This window comes from Dermacentor andersoni, chromosome 5, assembly GCF_023375885.2.
Source record: "Dermacentor andersoni chromosome 5, qqDerAnde1_hic_scaffold, whole genome shotgun sequence".
In the NCBI taxonomy this organism is placed as follows: domain Eukaryota; kingdom Metazoa; phylum Arthropoda; class Arachnida; order Ixodida; family Ixodidae; genus Dermacentor; species Dermacentor andersoni.
This window is the reverse complement of record NC_092818.1, coordinates 174,750,165-174,764,458: the sequence shown is the minus strand read 5'-3', so window position 1 is coordinate 174,764,458 and position 14,294 is coordinate 174,750,165. Positions and strand designations below refer to the sequence as shown.

General features: G+C 45.5%; 1 protein-coding gene across 1 annotated transcript; it reads right to left on the bottom strand.

Moving 5' to 3' along the window:
* Window positions 1-362: 362 nt before the first annotated feature.
* Window positions 363-14,025, bottom strand: LOC126531636 (dehydrodolichyl diphosphate synthase complex subunit Dhdds-like). Its single transcript, XM_050179252.3, has 6 exons — window positions 13,639-14,025; window positions 10,063-10,205; window positions 7,474-7,590; window positions 6,673-6,777; window positions 3,543-3,762; window positions 363-528 (listed from the first exon to the last, which is right to left on the bottom strand). Exons 2-6 carry the CDS (start codon window positions 10,167-10,169, stop codon window positions 379-381), a joined length of 699 nt encoding a protein of 232 aa, XP_050035209.2. The 5' UTR covers window positions 10,170-10,205; window positions 13,639-14,025; the 3' UTR covers window positions 363-378.
* Between the last annotated feature and the right edge of the window lie 269 nt (window positions 14,026-14,294).

The following is a 14,294-nucleotide window of genomic DNA, read 5'->3' as shown; positions in this document are numbered from 1 at the left end:
ACGTGTAGATTATACTAGCTGTATTAAATTCCGCATTAATGCGTGTTTATATCCTGCCTAGAAAACGTTCAAGGACAACAATTCGCATTTTTTTATTAGTGTTTAGCGACTTACCAGCTTTTTGCTGCTATATTTATTAGCTAGTAGTAGTTATATGCGTGCCTATTGGTTGCGTCTCTGCCATGAAGAAAAACAAACAGTGGTTTACACGCTTGAGCATTAAAACTTAACAACAAAAGGGAACGCACACCTTATGGCAAGAGATAATGGGACATCTCATCTTTCTGCACGAATAACAATAGCAACAAAATCTGAACATGAACACAAGGAGAAAAACTGATATACACAGGGTACTTGCCACAGCTGCTTTATTTGCATCTATTTCTTCAGGTTTGCCCCACCGTGGGCGAAGGTCTTAGTGCCGGCGGCTCTAACGCTTTCTATGAAGGTTTGTTGACGTAACGCACGTCCAGGATCTGGCGAGCCACGCCGAGAAGGCTCTAGAGCACGATGCTTTTCTTTTGCTGTCTAGTTGTGTAAAAGAGCAAGAACAAAAGATAAATAAATAAAATTAAAAAGAGTGAAGGTTAGGGCGCTATAATTATACTCTCTGGGGAACTAGTTTATTGACGCACTCATAATTGTAATTTCTGACGGCTGGTATATTTTCGTGCAGTGTAGCTGACCCGCAAACACAATTCGTGCTCCCCCCTGCGCACGCAGCTTATGTGATCATAAGGAAAATTTCTGAAGTGATCTGTTATTTGAATTTTAGTTCATTCTGCATTCTGCCAGGACGAATTTTTCTTCAACTGCGAGGCTTTTCTTACGAGGAACCCGTATGGGTTTCCTTTGTAGCAATTGCTACGGACGGATGGATGTCTGATTTTCCCTTTATTAATTCTGCTTACCTCGGTGAGAATTTGCGAGTGAATAATTTAAAGGCACATCAGTGAGAAACGTGACCACTTGTGAAACCGCAAACATCAGCGCCGAGCACTAGTGACATATATAGAATATATAGAGGAATACATGAAGGCATTAAGGAATACCTGTCGGGGTATCCGCCTTGGTGGCGTAGTGCCTTTGGAGTTACACTGCTAATTAAGTCGGTGGTCGCGGGATCAAATCCCGGCCATGGCGGCCGCGTTTGATGGGGACGAAAAAAAAAAACCCAAGCAAACAAAGAATGCCATGTACCGTGCATTAGGTGCACGTTAAAGAACCTCATGTTTTCAAAATTAATGGCCACCAAGGGTGCCTCATAATCATGGCACGTAAAGCCCCGGAATATAATGAAAAATTTTAATACCCGTTGTGGTGGCTACAGGGTTACGACTTTCAACTGCCGGGCGGAGAATCGCGAATTAGATTCTCGGCCTCGTAGGTCGAATTTCAATTGGGGAATATTGACGTAGAACAATAGTAAGTTGCGAGAATCGGTGAAACTGCACGTTTATCTACAGCTTGAACAAATCACGCGGAACAGGAAGAAAGGCGACACCACCCAGTGCTAGTGTGGTGTTTTCACGTTCCGCCTGATTTGCTTGCGCTGTAGATAAACATGCATGAAGCGAAGTTGTGCAACCGCGTAGTTCATGTGGCGGCATTTATGTGTCCACCGAAATAAACAAAGGCACCGAGGTGAGCACGTCCACACAGCACAGACTGGGCAGTGATTTAGTCAGTTGCAATGCTTCCTTGACAACTGTCGCTGGCGGCAAGGAACTCTCTACAGAAAATACTCAAAATAGAACAAGTGCCAGTGTTTCAGCGTACGTTTCATTTTCAGTCTTCATCATCATTAGCCTATTTTATGTCCACTGCAGGACGAAGGCCTCTCCCTGCGATCTCCAATTACCCCTGTCCTACGCCAACTGATTCCAACATGCGCCTGCAGATTTCCTAATTTAATCACCCCACCTAGTTTTCCGCCCTCCTCGACTGCGCTTCCATCTCTTGGCACCCATTCTGTAACTCTAATGGTGCACCGGTTATCCATCCTGCGCATTACATGGCCTGCCCAACTGCATTCCCCCCCCCCCCCCCTCCCCTTAATGTCAATTGGAATATCGGCTATCATCGTGTGCTGTCTGATTCACACCGTTCACTCCCAGTCTCTTAATGTGACGCCTAACATACTTCGTTCCATCGCTCTTTTTGCGGTCCTTAACTTTTTCTCGAGTTTCTGTGTCAACCTTCAAGTTTCTGCCCCCCTTTGTTAGCCCCTGTAGAATGCATTGATTGTACACCTTTCTTTTCAATGTTTGTAGTAAGCTTCCAGTCAGCATCTGACAATGTCTGCCGTATGCACTTCAACCTATTTTTATTCATCTGTAGATTTCCTTCTCATGGTCAGGGTCCCCTGTGAGTAATTGACATAGGTAAAAGTACTTCTTCGTTTTCAATACATTTTTTTTGCAAATATCCGTCAGCACTACGCGTAACCAAGTGACGTCACTCGACTGAACAAACAAAAATAAAGCTCCAATAATAATTGAGAGAGGCGAGTCCACATAATGAAACATCGGCCATAGCTTTCACTTTAAACAGCGCCTATAAAACACATGGACAAGGAAGAGCACAGGACTAGCGCTGACTGCCATCAACATGTTTATTGAAGTCTGCACAAATACATTCGCAATGGGCTGAAATAGAGAAAGGTAGAAAGGGGAGGCTAGTCATGGTCAATCGACTCGTCATGCGCATGCTTCACAAGCATAAAGCTATAAAAAGGCAAAATACACAATATGGACACAATCCAAGCTCATTAACTTCTAAGGAGCTTGAGTTCCTTATCGCACAGAGCTCTAGAAGGGGCGCTTACGTAAGTGGCTCCTGACACATTGAAAAAGCCTCAAATACTTCCCTGGCCATCTGATCGCTGTACCTTCTCAACACATGTGTGTCTTCTAGGCGATGGGGAAAAGCCACGCTTTGCACAATGAACATCCAGATTACTACCATTCTTAGTTTTGACACTATGCGCAAGCTCACGCAAAGGTTCATTAAGAAAACGCCCCATTCGCCCTATGTAAGCGTAGCCGCAAGAGGTGGGAATGGTATAAACTACATTGGTTTTGCAATCTGCAGGCTTGGCGGTATGTCCCTTACTACACAGTCCACGAGTTTGTCGGCTCTCATTGACTTTCTTCCACAAACTTCCTTGTTTGTTTATTGCTTGTTCATTCAGTTAGGAGCCACTTGCGTAAGCGCCCCTTCTATAGCTCTTTGCGATAAAGAACTCAAGTTCCTTAGAAGTTAATCAGTTTGGATGGTGTCCACGTTGTGTATTTTACACTTGTATTGTTTTACTTTTGTGATGCATACTCAACAAGAGTTGATTGGCGATAGCTCGCCTACCCTTTCTTCCCTTCTCTCTCTCAGCTCGTTGCGAATAGCATTTATTTGTGCAGGCTTCAATAAACATGTTGTTTATTGATGGGCCAATAAGTTAGTGTATTAGAAATCACTGCATAGATCTACAACGATTGTTTATTGTCCTGTTCTCACGCCTTGAATGTAGTCACAATAGGACTTACAGAGATATTACGCCAGTGTAGTTGGTACATGAGAAATGCGCAGATCCACTCCCAAAAGTCGACGTCCGGCCACAGCTTTGGTGTCATGTGCAGGTAGGCGTAACTACATTGCATTAACATAAAATCACTGAACTTAGGGTCTGCACATCGCATCAGCATGTCCACATCCGAGCATTCCGTGTGAGCAATGTAAGCGTCCAGCAGTTCCACTGTGACGTCCCTGTGTGAAATCGTGGGATGTCAAACTAAGCACTGATCAGCGCTAATAGGATTCCAGCAAATATCTAGATTCAATTTATATTGAGGTTTCAAGTTCTGACTAGAAAATAGATACCGGTAGCCTACCGCTTCTCTGTACGTGTACATTTTCTTTCAATAGGTTTAGTCATCACCGGTGTCTTGTCAACGTACTCGCTAGATAGGATAAAGTTGTAAAGACGCAGGAAAGAAGCTAGTTTATGCGTTCAAAAGAGCATTGGAGGGATCTTCAGTAACTTCGTACAGACAATAAATTTGCTTGGCCTCGATAAAGAAATAAGGTTGAAAAATAGCTGTTGCAAGCGAGATGAAAATTAGCGCATGCGCAAAGGACAAAGAAGACGTGCGCTTTCCTTCTATTTGTCCTGACCTGCACACCTGCACCAATTTTAGCCTCTAGTCTTATTGCGGTGTTCTACCATCTCGTCCAACTCGAACTAATCCGAAGGTTGAAAAAAAAAAAAAGAAAGTGGCCAAGTGCATTGCTACTTCGCGCCCTTTGACCGCTTACACGCATTTCTTCATTGTTATAATTCTCTGTAGAGCTTAAGTTATGCTTTGCATGTAGGTAATCTCGGTGCTGTACCTCTGGATGATATAAGGCAGCCTATTTTGTTCACTACGACGAAGACGTAGCCCTGACGTAGACAGAGAGACGTAGTCCTTCTTGACGTGAGTAAATAAAAAATTGCAGAATTTTGGTGCCAAGTGCATCGTGTCCGCGCTACATTAAATTGCAATCTTGCCGCACCTCACACTTTCTAACAAGTCCACTTACTTTCACGTAATAGCAGTTTTACAGCGTCAGCTGTTTGCGCGCTTTGCCGCGTTGTGAGACCGTGCTTTCGGGCTGATGGAGTATTATATTGCGTGCATGCAACTGCATTGATTTGTTGGCTGCTGACATCTTAGGCATTGGAAAACTGCTTTCCGTTATTTTTTTTTATTAGAACTACGACGGATTTCAGTGGTAGCTGGGGCAGACGACGATTCCTGCGTGTTACGATTGACGTTTAGCATTGTTTACCCGGCATTCCTTCTCGACGAGAAATGCTTCACAGGCAAGCGCGTAGGTATGAAAGGCCCTTCACGCTGTATCGTCGATTTCTCAAGACCAGGGAGCTGACTACTAAATCGGTGTAACCAAAGCTCACGGGCGAGACGAGCGTCTGCCTGGATGAGACTGGACCCGACATAGACGGTGACACGAAAACAAAGGTGATCACGTCGAGGAGACCACAGCCGCCGTCCTTCGTGGAAGCAACCGCTACCGTTAATATCACTCTACCGGCGCCTGATCCTTACAAACAGACCGTCACGAATGGACCACTAAATAATCAAAGGGGCCAATGTCGAGGACTTCCGTGGGAGAGACTTCTACATAAAGTTCCCAGCTTGCCACGTCGTTGCCTCGTATGCGGTCGCGTTCGTTCAACATTGGAGGAGGAGTTCGGTGGAACGCTGCGACGTCATGGGCGGGATATTGCGAACGGTTCAACGATTGTGGTTCGCCGACAAGTAGAACAGTGAATCTACCCGATGAGAGAAAGGGGAAAGAGAAGGGCATAAAAAGTAGATATTGACCAAACTACTCCAGGCTACTCGGTCTGCCCCAACCAACTGGCTCCTGTTGGATCACCGTCCCCTGGCCTTTCACCAGATTACCATTCCTGCCGGAACCACTAGGCCCTTCCTGCCGGACTGCTCAGCCGCTGCCGTGGCGACACTTTAACCCCCTACTCTCCTATCTCCTTTGCTCCCACTATCGCCCCACCCCTGTTGACGCTGAACCGTGCTCCCGCAAGGGCTGCAGAAAATAGCGTCAACCTTTCCTTTTCCCTTCAAGAGCCACTTCTCTCTCTATGTGGGAGTGTGATCAGGCTCGTACTAGTGTTCCTACTCATGCTCGTACTAGTACTCATGCTACTACGTGTAAACTATCATGTAATTTTGTAAATAAGCTGCTTTTTTTCATCTCTTGGACGTCGTCCCGAACCTGTCGTTCTCACCTGGCACATCATAAGCCCCAAAAATTTACTGGCCACACGGACGCAGAGTCAACAACTGTGTGAAAGCGATGGGATACGCTACCCTGAGTGCCAATAGTGTACATCAAAGAGAACGACGACGATATCAACGCGACAGCAGCACAATTAAACTACCCGTCACAGGCATGAGCTAGAATTCTCGGTGGGGGTAAATACAATACCCTTTCGCTGCCTCATTCTTCCATGAAAACATGATAATAGCTCTGGGCCACAATGAAAGGAAAAACCGGGAGTAGAAACAACTCACGACAGTTAGTGCTGTAATATTGCAGGTCGGAATTGACCGCTTATCAATCATTGTAGGTCAGACATTGAAACAGTGATTGCCGAGGTGAAGAATTGTCCGCCTGGCTTACTTAAGTTTTTCGGTAACGGCTAATGTTTAAAAAATTTGAAGCTGGGAGAAATGAACCAGGTTCCTCTATTTGGTTATGAATGGTATACTTTCTATATTAAGTTATATTGCTTAAGTTTAAGGATAAGGCTAGCGACGAAATCTAACTTGAGAGATAGAAATAACTACAAAACTTTAGAAAAAGAACGCAGTATAGCTCTTTGTAAGTTATTCGAATTGTCCTTAAATGTTTCACTACGTGCGGACGTTTAATAGACCACTGTAAATGTCATCCACAGTAAATAGCACACATTTATTGAGTAAGGTTCTTTTACTACTAAATATAAGAAAAAATGCACGCGACCAAGGTATGAGCTGCATTTTCTGAGCACAATATATAAAAATACATTCACAGAACTTTTTTTTCAGGATAGCTGTAAGTGAGGTGGTTGCACTATACAAGGCTACTAGAGCTTCAAAGTTCACCTACTCGGTCGTAATAGTGGCTGCTTTCACGGCTTTAGCCAGATACAAGGCAGCACGAGCCATCTGGGTTTTACTGCTGTAACCAGTGCAGACCAGGCAAGTGTGTGACCTGAGGAAAAAAAAAAACGCGGCGCTACTTCAACTATTTAAGATTAACTTCATAAGCCCTAACTGTAAACTTGATTAATAAAATACATATGAAATGAAACAGTTTTTTTATTTTGAAACCGCTGTCCTGATAAGAATGTGATTAGTTAAACTTACAATATATAATATTTTAGTGACTGTGGGGGGCAAAATATTTATTTAAAAATTTTAGGGCTCTGATTTTTGAACGTAACTAGGTGTCCGCAGACGGTGAAGTTGGTGAGCCCTGCAAGAACAGCGATAGGTGCACGCAGAGCTGTGCAAGCAGCATGCGGTCGTCAATATGGCTCTAGTCTGCGCCACTAGCATGATCACAGGGTTGCCTTGCTCGTTTTGAAGGACCTCCGTCTGACGCTTCTTCTGCCGGTGTAACTTGGTTTGCTGAGCTGTTTGCTGTCGATGCATCATTCTGCCACGAAGTATCCATGCAGACGGATGCATGCCAGGTGAAAGGAAGCAAAAGTCACTTCCCGTGCAGGTGGTAGAAAGGACATAGAAGGCTAAACGTCTGATTTAAAGCGAGTAGGCTAAGCGCAGCCATGTTAGACCATGACGTTTTCGTTTCATCCTGACAGCGGAAGTCCGTGGGAGACCTTGCCAGTATCTGCTTCAGTGGTAGAACTCAAAAAGAATGAAAAATAACTCTAAGGGCACTCACCTTTGACCGTGCGAGGTAGCCGCTTCCAATTCAGCTAGCTTAATTTGTAGCTCAATCGGAATGACTTCAGTTTGACCCACACACATCATCCGCATACCAAGGCTATCGATGAGACCCCTGCGGTACCGAGGCAGGTGGTTGCCAGGTGTAAGACGGGAGGGCGAAACTGTTACAGGACGACACAGGCATGCTTGATCTTTGAGTATGAACTTGTGAAATAAATGAGATCTATAAGCCCTCATTCACAAAAAGCCGCCACGGTGACCCAGTGGCTATGACCTCATGCTGCTTAGAACGTAGTAGCCTGTTCGATTCAAGGCCGCGGTGGACACCTTCCAATGGGAGCGGAATGCAAAAACGCTCGGGCACCTTATGGCACCTTTTCATGTTTGTGTTTTAAAGTGTATTTCGTAAACTCGTTGAATTGATGTATGAAATTGTCATCTGGAACTCATTGTTCAGTCAGTCTCACCTTAATGCTAAACGACATCCCGAATAATCGGGCCGGGTAGGGAGCTCGACATGCACGTGGAATCGAGATATCCGCACATTTCAGTTTGATAAGCACAGATTCATAAGCACAGACCCGCTGCGATAAACCGCTTTGCTAGGTTTATCGCAGCGAAATACTGCCGGATGGCAAGCGTTTCAGCAATACAAAAGAAAGCGTTAAACTTCTCTGGCCTAGCTGTCTCCGCACCGTCTAATATCTCGTCTATGTGTATCTCACAAAAATGTATTACACCATTGAGAGTCTCAAACAATCATTGCTAATTCTTCCTAACTACGTGTCACCACACATTGACAATAGAAACAAAGTTGGTGTTCCAGTATTGGCATGGCTGCAGTAGACAACACGCTGTTTGTCACGCGCAAGAGGAGAATGCGAGAACTACGATGGGAAGATAGTCGGAAGACAGTTCCCACGCGATGGTGGGCGCCGAAAATTTTCCCGTAACGAGCTCCCCTCATCGGAGAAGCGCCACAAAGGGAAGAAAGTGTTGCCACTCCGGAGGAGGCCGAGACGACGCGAAGGGCTCATGGACGTCTCCCGGAAGAAAGCCGCCATGAACTGGTGCCTGCCCTATACTGAGAAGCAGCGGATAGGACTAGTTGGGAGTAAAAGATATCTCCCATACCCATGGCCAGACCCTCTCTCCGTCTTTGCGCCCGTTGGAACTTGGTGGGGGTCGCCGGTCTGATATTCCGTCTGCGACCATGTTGTTTGTGCTTCTTGATTGGCTGTCGTCCTGGTGGGTTGTGACCTGTGTGGGATTGGTTACCGCCAAGAGGGAGGGTTTGAATAGTGGTGTTATAGTGACGGCGCAGAGAGAAAGGAAGCTGCTCTGGGCCATGGAAAGGAGGCTCATCCAGACGTTCGTTGCTAAATACTAGATTTGTTTTTGTTTTTCCTATTCAACGATGTAAATAAGTTTTGCTCAAGTGCCAGTAAACCTGTTGGTTTTTTATTTTCCAACTTCCGAGCTTCTGATTTCTTCAACCCGAAGCGTCTGCAACGCTACCATATGAATCCTGGTTCGAGACATAGCCTAGTCCCGCAACGCTATCAATAACTAACCTGTATTCTGAATCGTTTATTCCCAGCACTAGCAGGGACTAGAATCACCTTGCCGCCTCCATCGTCCCCATACTCTCCATACAAGATCCCACAATGCTCAAGTCTGCAATTTGTCATCACCTATACTAAACAACTTGCAGTTAATATTTTCGCTATTTGTTTATTTTTTGTTGTTAGTCACTCCTTTGTGTAACGCCTGAGCAGCCCTGAAAGTCAAAAAATGAATTCGCTTGCGGGGACCATAGACACGTGTGGGCACATTTCCAAAGAATTTGTCAGAATGTGTAACAGTAAAAGCACGCAGTCACAAAGTAGCTAAAATGAGTTTTTCTGCTTGTGGATACTAGCTTTGAATTGAATCCTTGTGGTAGTAATATAGAAACTTGAAAGTGAAACAATTGGTGAGTAGTGTCATATGGAGCAAAGTCTAAGGCCAGTTTTGACGAATTTTTTTCTTTCGTAGTAAGTGACGTGCGGAAATGGCTATCGTTCACGGCAATCACTAGCGTAAGGGAAGGTACACTCACAGAAAGAAAAGTTCTGTGTAAAAAAAAAAAGAAAAAAGACAGAGGTAGTTACCGTCCCGAAACTTCACAGTCGGTTACGCTGTTATGCTGTACTGAAGGGTCTGAATTAATTTTGACCTCTTGAGATTGTTTAGATCGCTCGCAAAGCACGGTAGACGAGTGTTTTTGCGTTCCGCTCCCACAGGAATGCGGGCGTCGCGGCACAGTATTGAACTCACTACCTTGTGCTCAGCAGCAGACCACCATAGCCACTAAGGCACCACGGCGGGTTTTTGTAAATACGTGCCTACATATGCCACAGGGCCACATAGAAAACCCTTTTTCTGTTATGGTTACTTCAGATAGGCTTTTATCATGCAAAGATCGGCTGAGTATCACGGAGTTTATTATTTTTGCGTGTCAGTGAATGACGCTGATTATAGAAGAATTGAATCAGCAGAGAACACAAAGGATGCGTCGAACCCTCTCTGTCATATGACTTACAGAGTGCGCAGGCTGTTGGCCCAAATGTTCCCGGCTTTCGAGAAGAGGGCGGTCTTTTCAAAGTTGCTCCGCCGCAGGTGACGCAGTGCGAATGCCAACGCTGTCATTCTATCGGCGCCCGCTTCGAAGCACCACCGACATGCCTGGACATGCGAAGAAATGGTCATTATTTCATCGCGGTGGCTGTTGCTGTTACGCGGGTTCTGTCTGCGTACCAGTGTGTCATACGGCGCCAGGTCGAAGTTCCCGCGTGAAGCGCCACTACGCTCCCCCGCATATGAACTCGCAGATATGGTGTGCCGGTAAACATTACCAGAAATACAAAGGCACACACGCACGCACGCACGCACGCACGCACGCACGCACGCACGCACGCACGCACGCACGCACGCACGCACGCGCGCACGCGCGCGCGCACGCGCGCGCGCGCGTGTGCTCATTCCGTTATTTTACACGCACACAAATAATGTGTAGAAATCCGTAAGGACCGCTTCTGCAAGGCTTCTCAACTCTCAGCAACGAAATGGTACGCCGGGCACCGAACGCAGTCCGTCGCGTGAGGTAGCAGCATGATAAATCGTGGGGCGCTTGTCACTACTGTCAAATGGGCGCTCGAAAGAAAACACTAGTTATAAGAGCTTCTCATGAGTTGATACGCCTGTCCTCACCCTACTGAATAGATGCGTTCCAGCGGCGTACGTGTGTCCAAAGTCTGTGCCAGTTCGCTTCGAAAACCGTCGGCTGCCATCTGGCATGACGGCCACGTGACTAGGAACGGAACCCAATTGCACCAGCCAGAGTACGGCAGCGTAGTACCATGGCGTGCGGTTGTCCCAGAGTGCCTTTTGAGAAACTGTCCAAGAAGGAAGCTGGAGTTAGCTCTAATGTGCGGCTGCGTGTGTTATGGCACATGTTGCAATTTACTCATGGTATAGCTGCCGAGCTCGCAAATTCAATCCACTAGGAACGAATTCTGAGGATGACAGTAGTTTCGAGATATGCGTTCTCAAAGTGTTCGAGGAAGTGCATTGGTACCTCGATTATTTTTTACCTTCAAGGCAGAAAAATAGAAAGCGATTTGGTAAAAAAAGAAACGGAGCAACAGCGAGTTCTTACGGCAAGTTCGACAGCGCTTGTCTCAACATTTGGTAGCATTTCAAGAATTCGCTCAAGTAGATGTGCCTTCTGAAATAACTGGCTACAATTCGTAAATTGCATTATCTGCGCTAAAGTGACTAGTTGAAAAGATAGGAAAATTTTGTTTATTACTCAACTTTACATCTTGAATTCTTGTACAAGTACTGTCCACCTCTTTGAGTAATTCATTGCAATTCGTAGATTTTTGTTATATCCCACAGGCGATTAAAAACAAAAATCTGTTAACGTTAAAGTCGCAGTTTCATTGCCAGAGGTTTGCTTGCGTTTCCTTTCTTGAAAACGCTGCGCTCGTTACTTTCCTGTCGAGAATGCTCTGTCATGCTGATAACGCGCATGCCGTTCGTGACTTGGAAGTACCGAGCTCGCAGCCTTAAAGAAAGGAATTGTGTGGAAAGATACGGCCCAAAGGCTGTAATTTTGTTTAAGAGTGTAACACACGTACACTCTACACTCTAAAAACAGTTGCACCCTTTGGGGTGTATATTTGCCACAGAACAATAATCGTCATCTGTCTTGCCCGCATTTCCTATGTTTAACGCTGCGAGCCCGGTACTTCCGAGTCACGAATGGCATGCGCGTTATCAGCATGACAGAGCATTCTCGACAGGAAAGTAACGAGTGCAGCGTTTTCAAGAAAGGAAATGCGGGCAAGACAGATGATGATTATCGTTGTGTTACAAATATACACCCCAAAGGGTGTAAACGTTTTAAAGTGCACTCTAAAGCAAAATTTACACCCTTTGGGTTGTATCTTGCCACACAACAATAAACGTCATCTGTCTTGTCCGCATTTCATTTCTTTAACGCTGAGCCCGGTACTTCCCAGTAACGAACGACATGCGCGTTATCAGCGTGACAAGCATTCCCGACAGGAAAGTAGCGGGCGCGGCGTTTTCAAGAAAGGAAACGCAAGCAAGGCAGATGGCGATTGTTTTTGTGTGGCAGATATACACCCCAAAGAGCGTACCTTTGTCTAAGAGTGTGTAAAAAATGTTTACACCCTTTCGGGTGTAAATCTGCCACGCAACGATAATCATCTGCCTTGCTGGAGTTTTCATTCTTGAAAATGCCGCGCCCGCTACATTCCTGTCGGCAATGCTATGTCAGGCTGATAACGCGCTTGCCGTTCGTTACTGGGAAGTACCGGGCTCGCAGCGTTAAAGAAAGGAAACGCGGACAAGACAGATCACGTTTATTGTTGCGTGGCAAGATACGACTCAAAGGGTGTACACTTTTCTTAGGGTGTAAGTGCCTGAAAAAAGTGGCTACTCATGTTAACGTGCCGATTCTTTTTTCAGCCCCCAAGAAGCTTGCTCAGCTGATATATCACTTGCGCAGACAAAAATGGGGGCCGTAAAAAGAACCACGAAAAGCATCTTGTCGAGTGTGTCAGCAACGTCGTGTACGAGATCCCGCTGTCCTGCTGAAAAGTATACATCGACCAGACGGGGCGATTCATCAATGACCGACTCAGGGAGCGCGCAGAAAATCTAGCTCATAAGGAGAATACACATATTGCTGACCAATGCTGTAGCTGTCCCGTTTGTGAACCGCGTTTCTGTAGCGTGAAAATCCTTGGCAAGAGCAAGCAAAAACCTTTCGTGAAATGTTAGCATTTTTTTATCTGAAAATCCCATCAGGATTCTGTAGGCGAAACATCGATTACGCTGTACAATGAAGAAATGAAATTCCCTTCGCGCCTGGTTCAATCGCTTCCTGTTTGAATAATTCCATTTTTACTTGTAACATTGCGTCTGCGCAGCTTGTGGATATATGTACCCGTGGCTTCAATAAAATCAGTTGTTAGTTTGCGCCTGTGTTCTGCTGTGCCGTCCCGTTGCGCTGTATTTCAATATGGTTCTCATGTCAACATACCAACTAGCCCAACATTCAACTCTTTTAAAAGAAGACGGGCATTGGTAAAGTTATTTGGGGTAAATTTGGATGTCATAGTTACGTTATGTGGTTGTGTTTGCTTCGCAAAAATCGCAAGACTAACACAAACTTCAAGATATCCCCTCCTAATGTGCACTGCAAAATGCAGTGATGTCCCAGCTGCTTCCCCAAAACAAGCGTCAAGTAGTCGAGGATAATCTTAACTGCAACGCCAAGAAATTTGTTCCGACTTAGGACATGAATATCTCGAAAGTGGTCCTATAGCTATGATTTCTGTGCAACAGGCACGACTTCACTGCACGTATAGGCTTCAAGTAGGTAAAGGGTCAGGTAGTAGACACTTCAATTGACCACGCAGACATTGCAGTTTGTGGCGCAAGTAAAGACCACCTTGTCAAGTAATTTACCTGGGAAGCCTGTATGGCGCTGCATGCTTCATGCAATTTTTCGGAAAACTGTTCGAGCTGGAAACACACACACATGCATGCGCACAAAAATATTCGCTGCGTCCAGCGGCGTTACCTTCGTCGTCGCAAACACACTCAGACGGGAATTTTTCGTGGCTGTCTCCAGCAGCTGCTCCTTGTGGCCGTTCCATCCCTGCTTGTCACTAATAGTGCAAAAAAAAGAAAGGAAAAAAAAAACCCAAAGCCAGATTTCTTTTCTTTCTTTAAATTGGCAGTTTTATGGGCCAATAAACAGAGCTCGTGGCCGTCGACCTTTCTGATGGTAGCGCGATAAAATTTTTTATTTTATTTTTTAGTGCATTTTTTAGAAGCGTGTTTCTATTCTGCAGTTTACACACCGCCTGTAGCTTAGCTCATTCGTGGAGCTTGGCTTGAAAACCCTATCGCGAATGAGCAGTCTTGCCTTGTTGATACCGAGAAATGCTCATGATTAATGAGCGCTTTTCAAATAGTTGACGCACTTTTGAAGGCCGGAAGAAAATGAAGCGCGAAACACGAATGTGTGTGTCATGCCGGATGTGCTGCTCCGGTGATTTTAAGTTCACTGCACGCAGTGGTAATGGAAATAATACCCCGTTGCGTTCTTTCTGAGCACCGAGCGCAGCTAATGGGAACATCTGGACCGTGTGGTCTTTGTATCCTGCCACCACTCTTATTGTTAGTTGTGAGGGACAGATGGTGAATGTGGGGATGCTTTTATATCTGCTGCAG

Coding starts and splice junctions, on each gene's coding strand:
- LOC126531636 (XM_050179252.3), bottom strand. CDS start 10,169: ATGACAGCGTTGGCATTCGCACTGCGTCACCTGCGGCGGAGCAACTTT. Junction 7,591..10,062: donor GCCAACAGCCTGCGCACTCT/GTAAGTCATATG, acceptor TCGGTACCGCAG/GGGTCTCATCGATAGCCTTG. Junction 3,763..6,672: donor GCAGCCACTATTACGACCGA/GTAGGTGAACTT, acceptor GATTTCACACAG/GGACGTCACAGTGGAACTGC.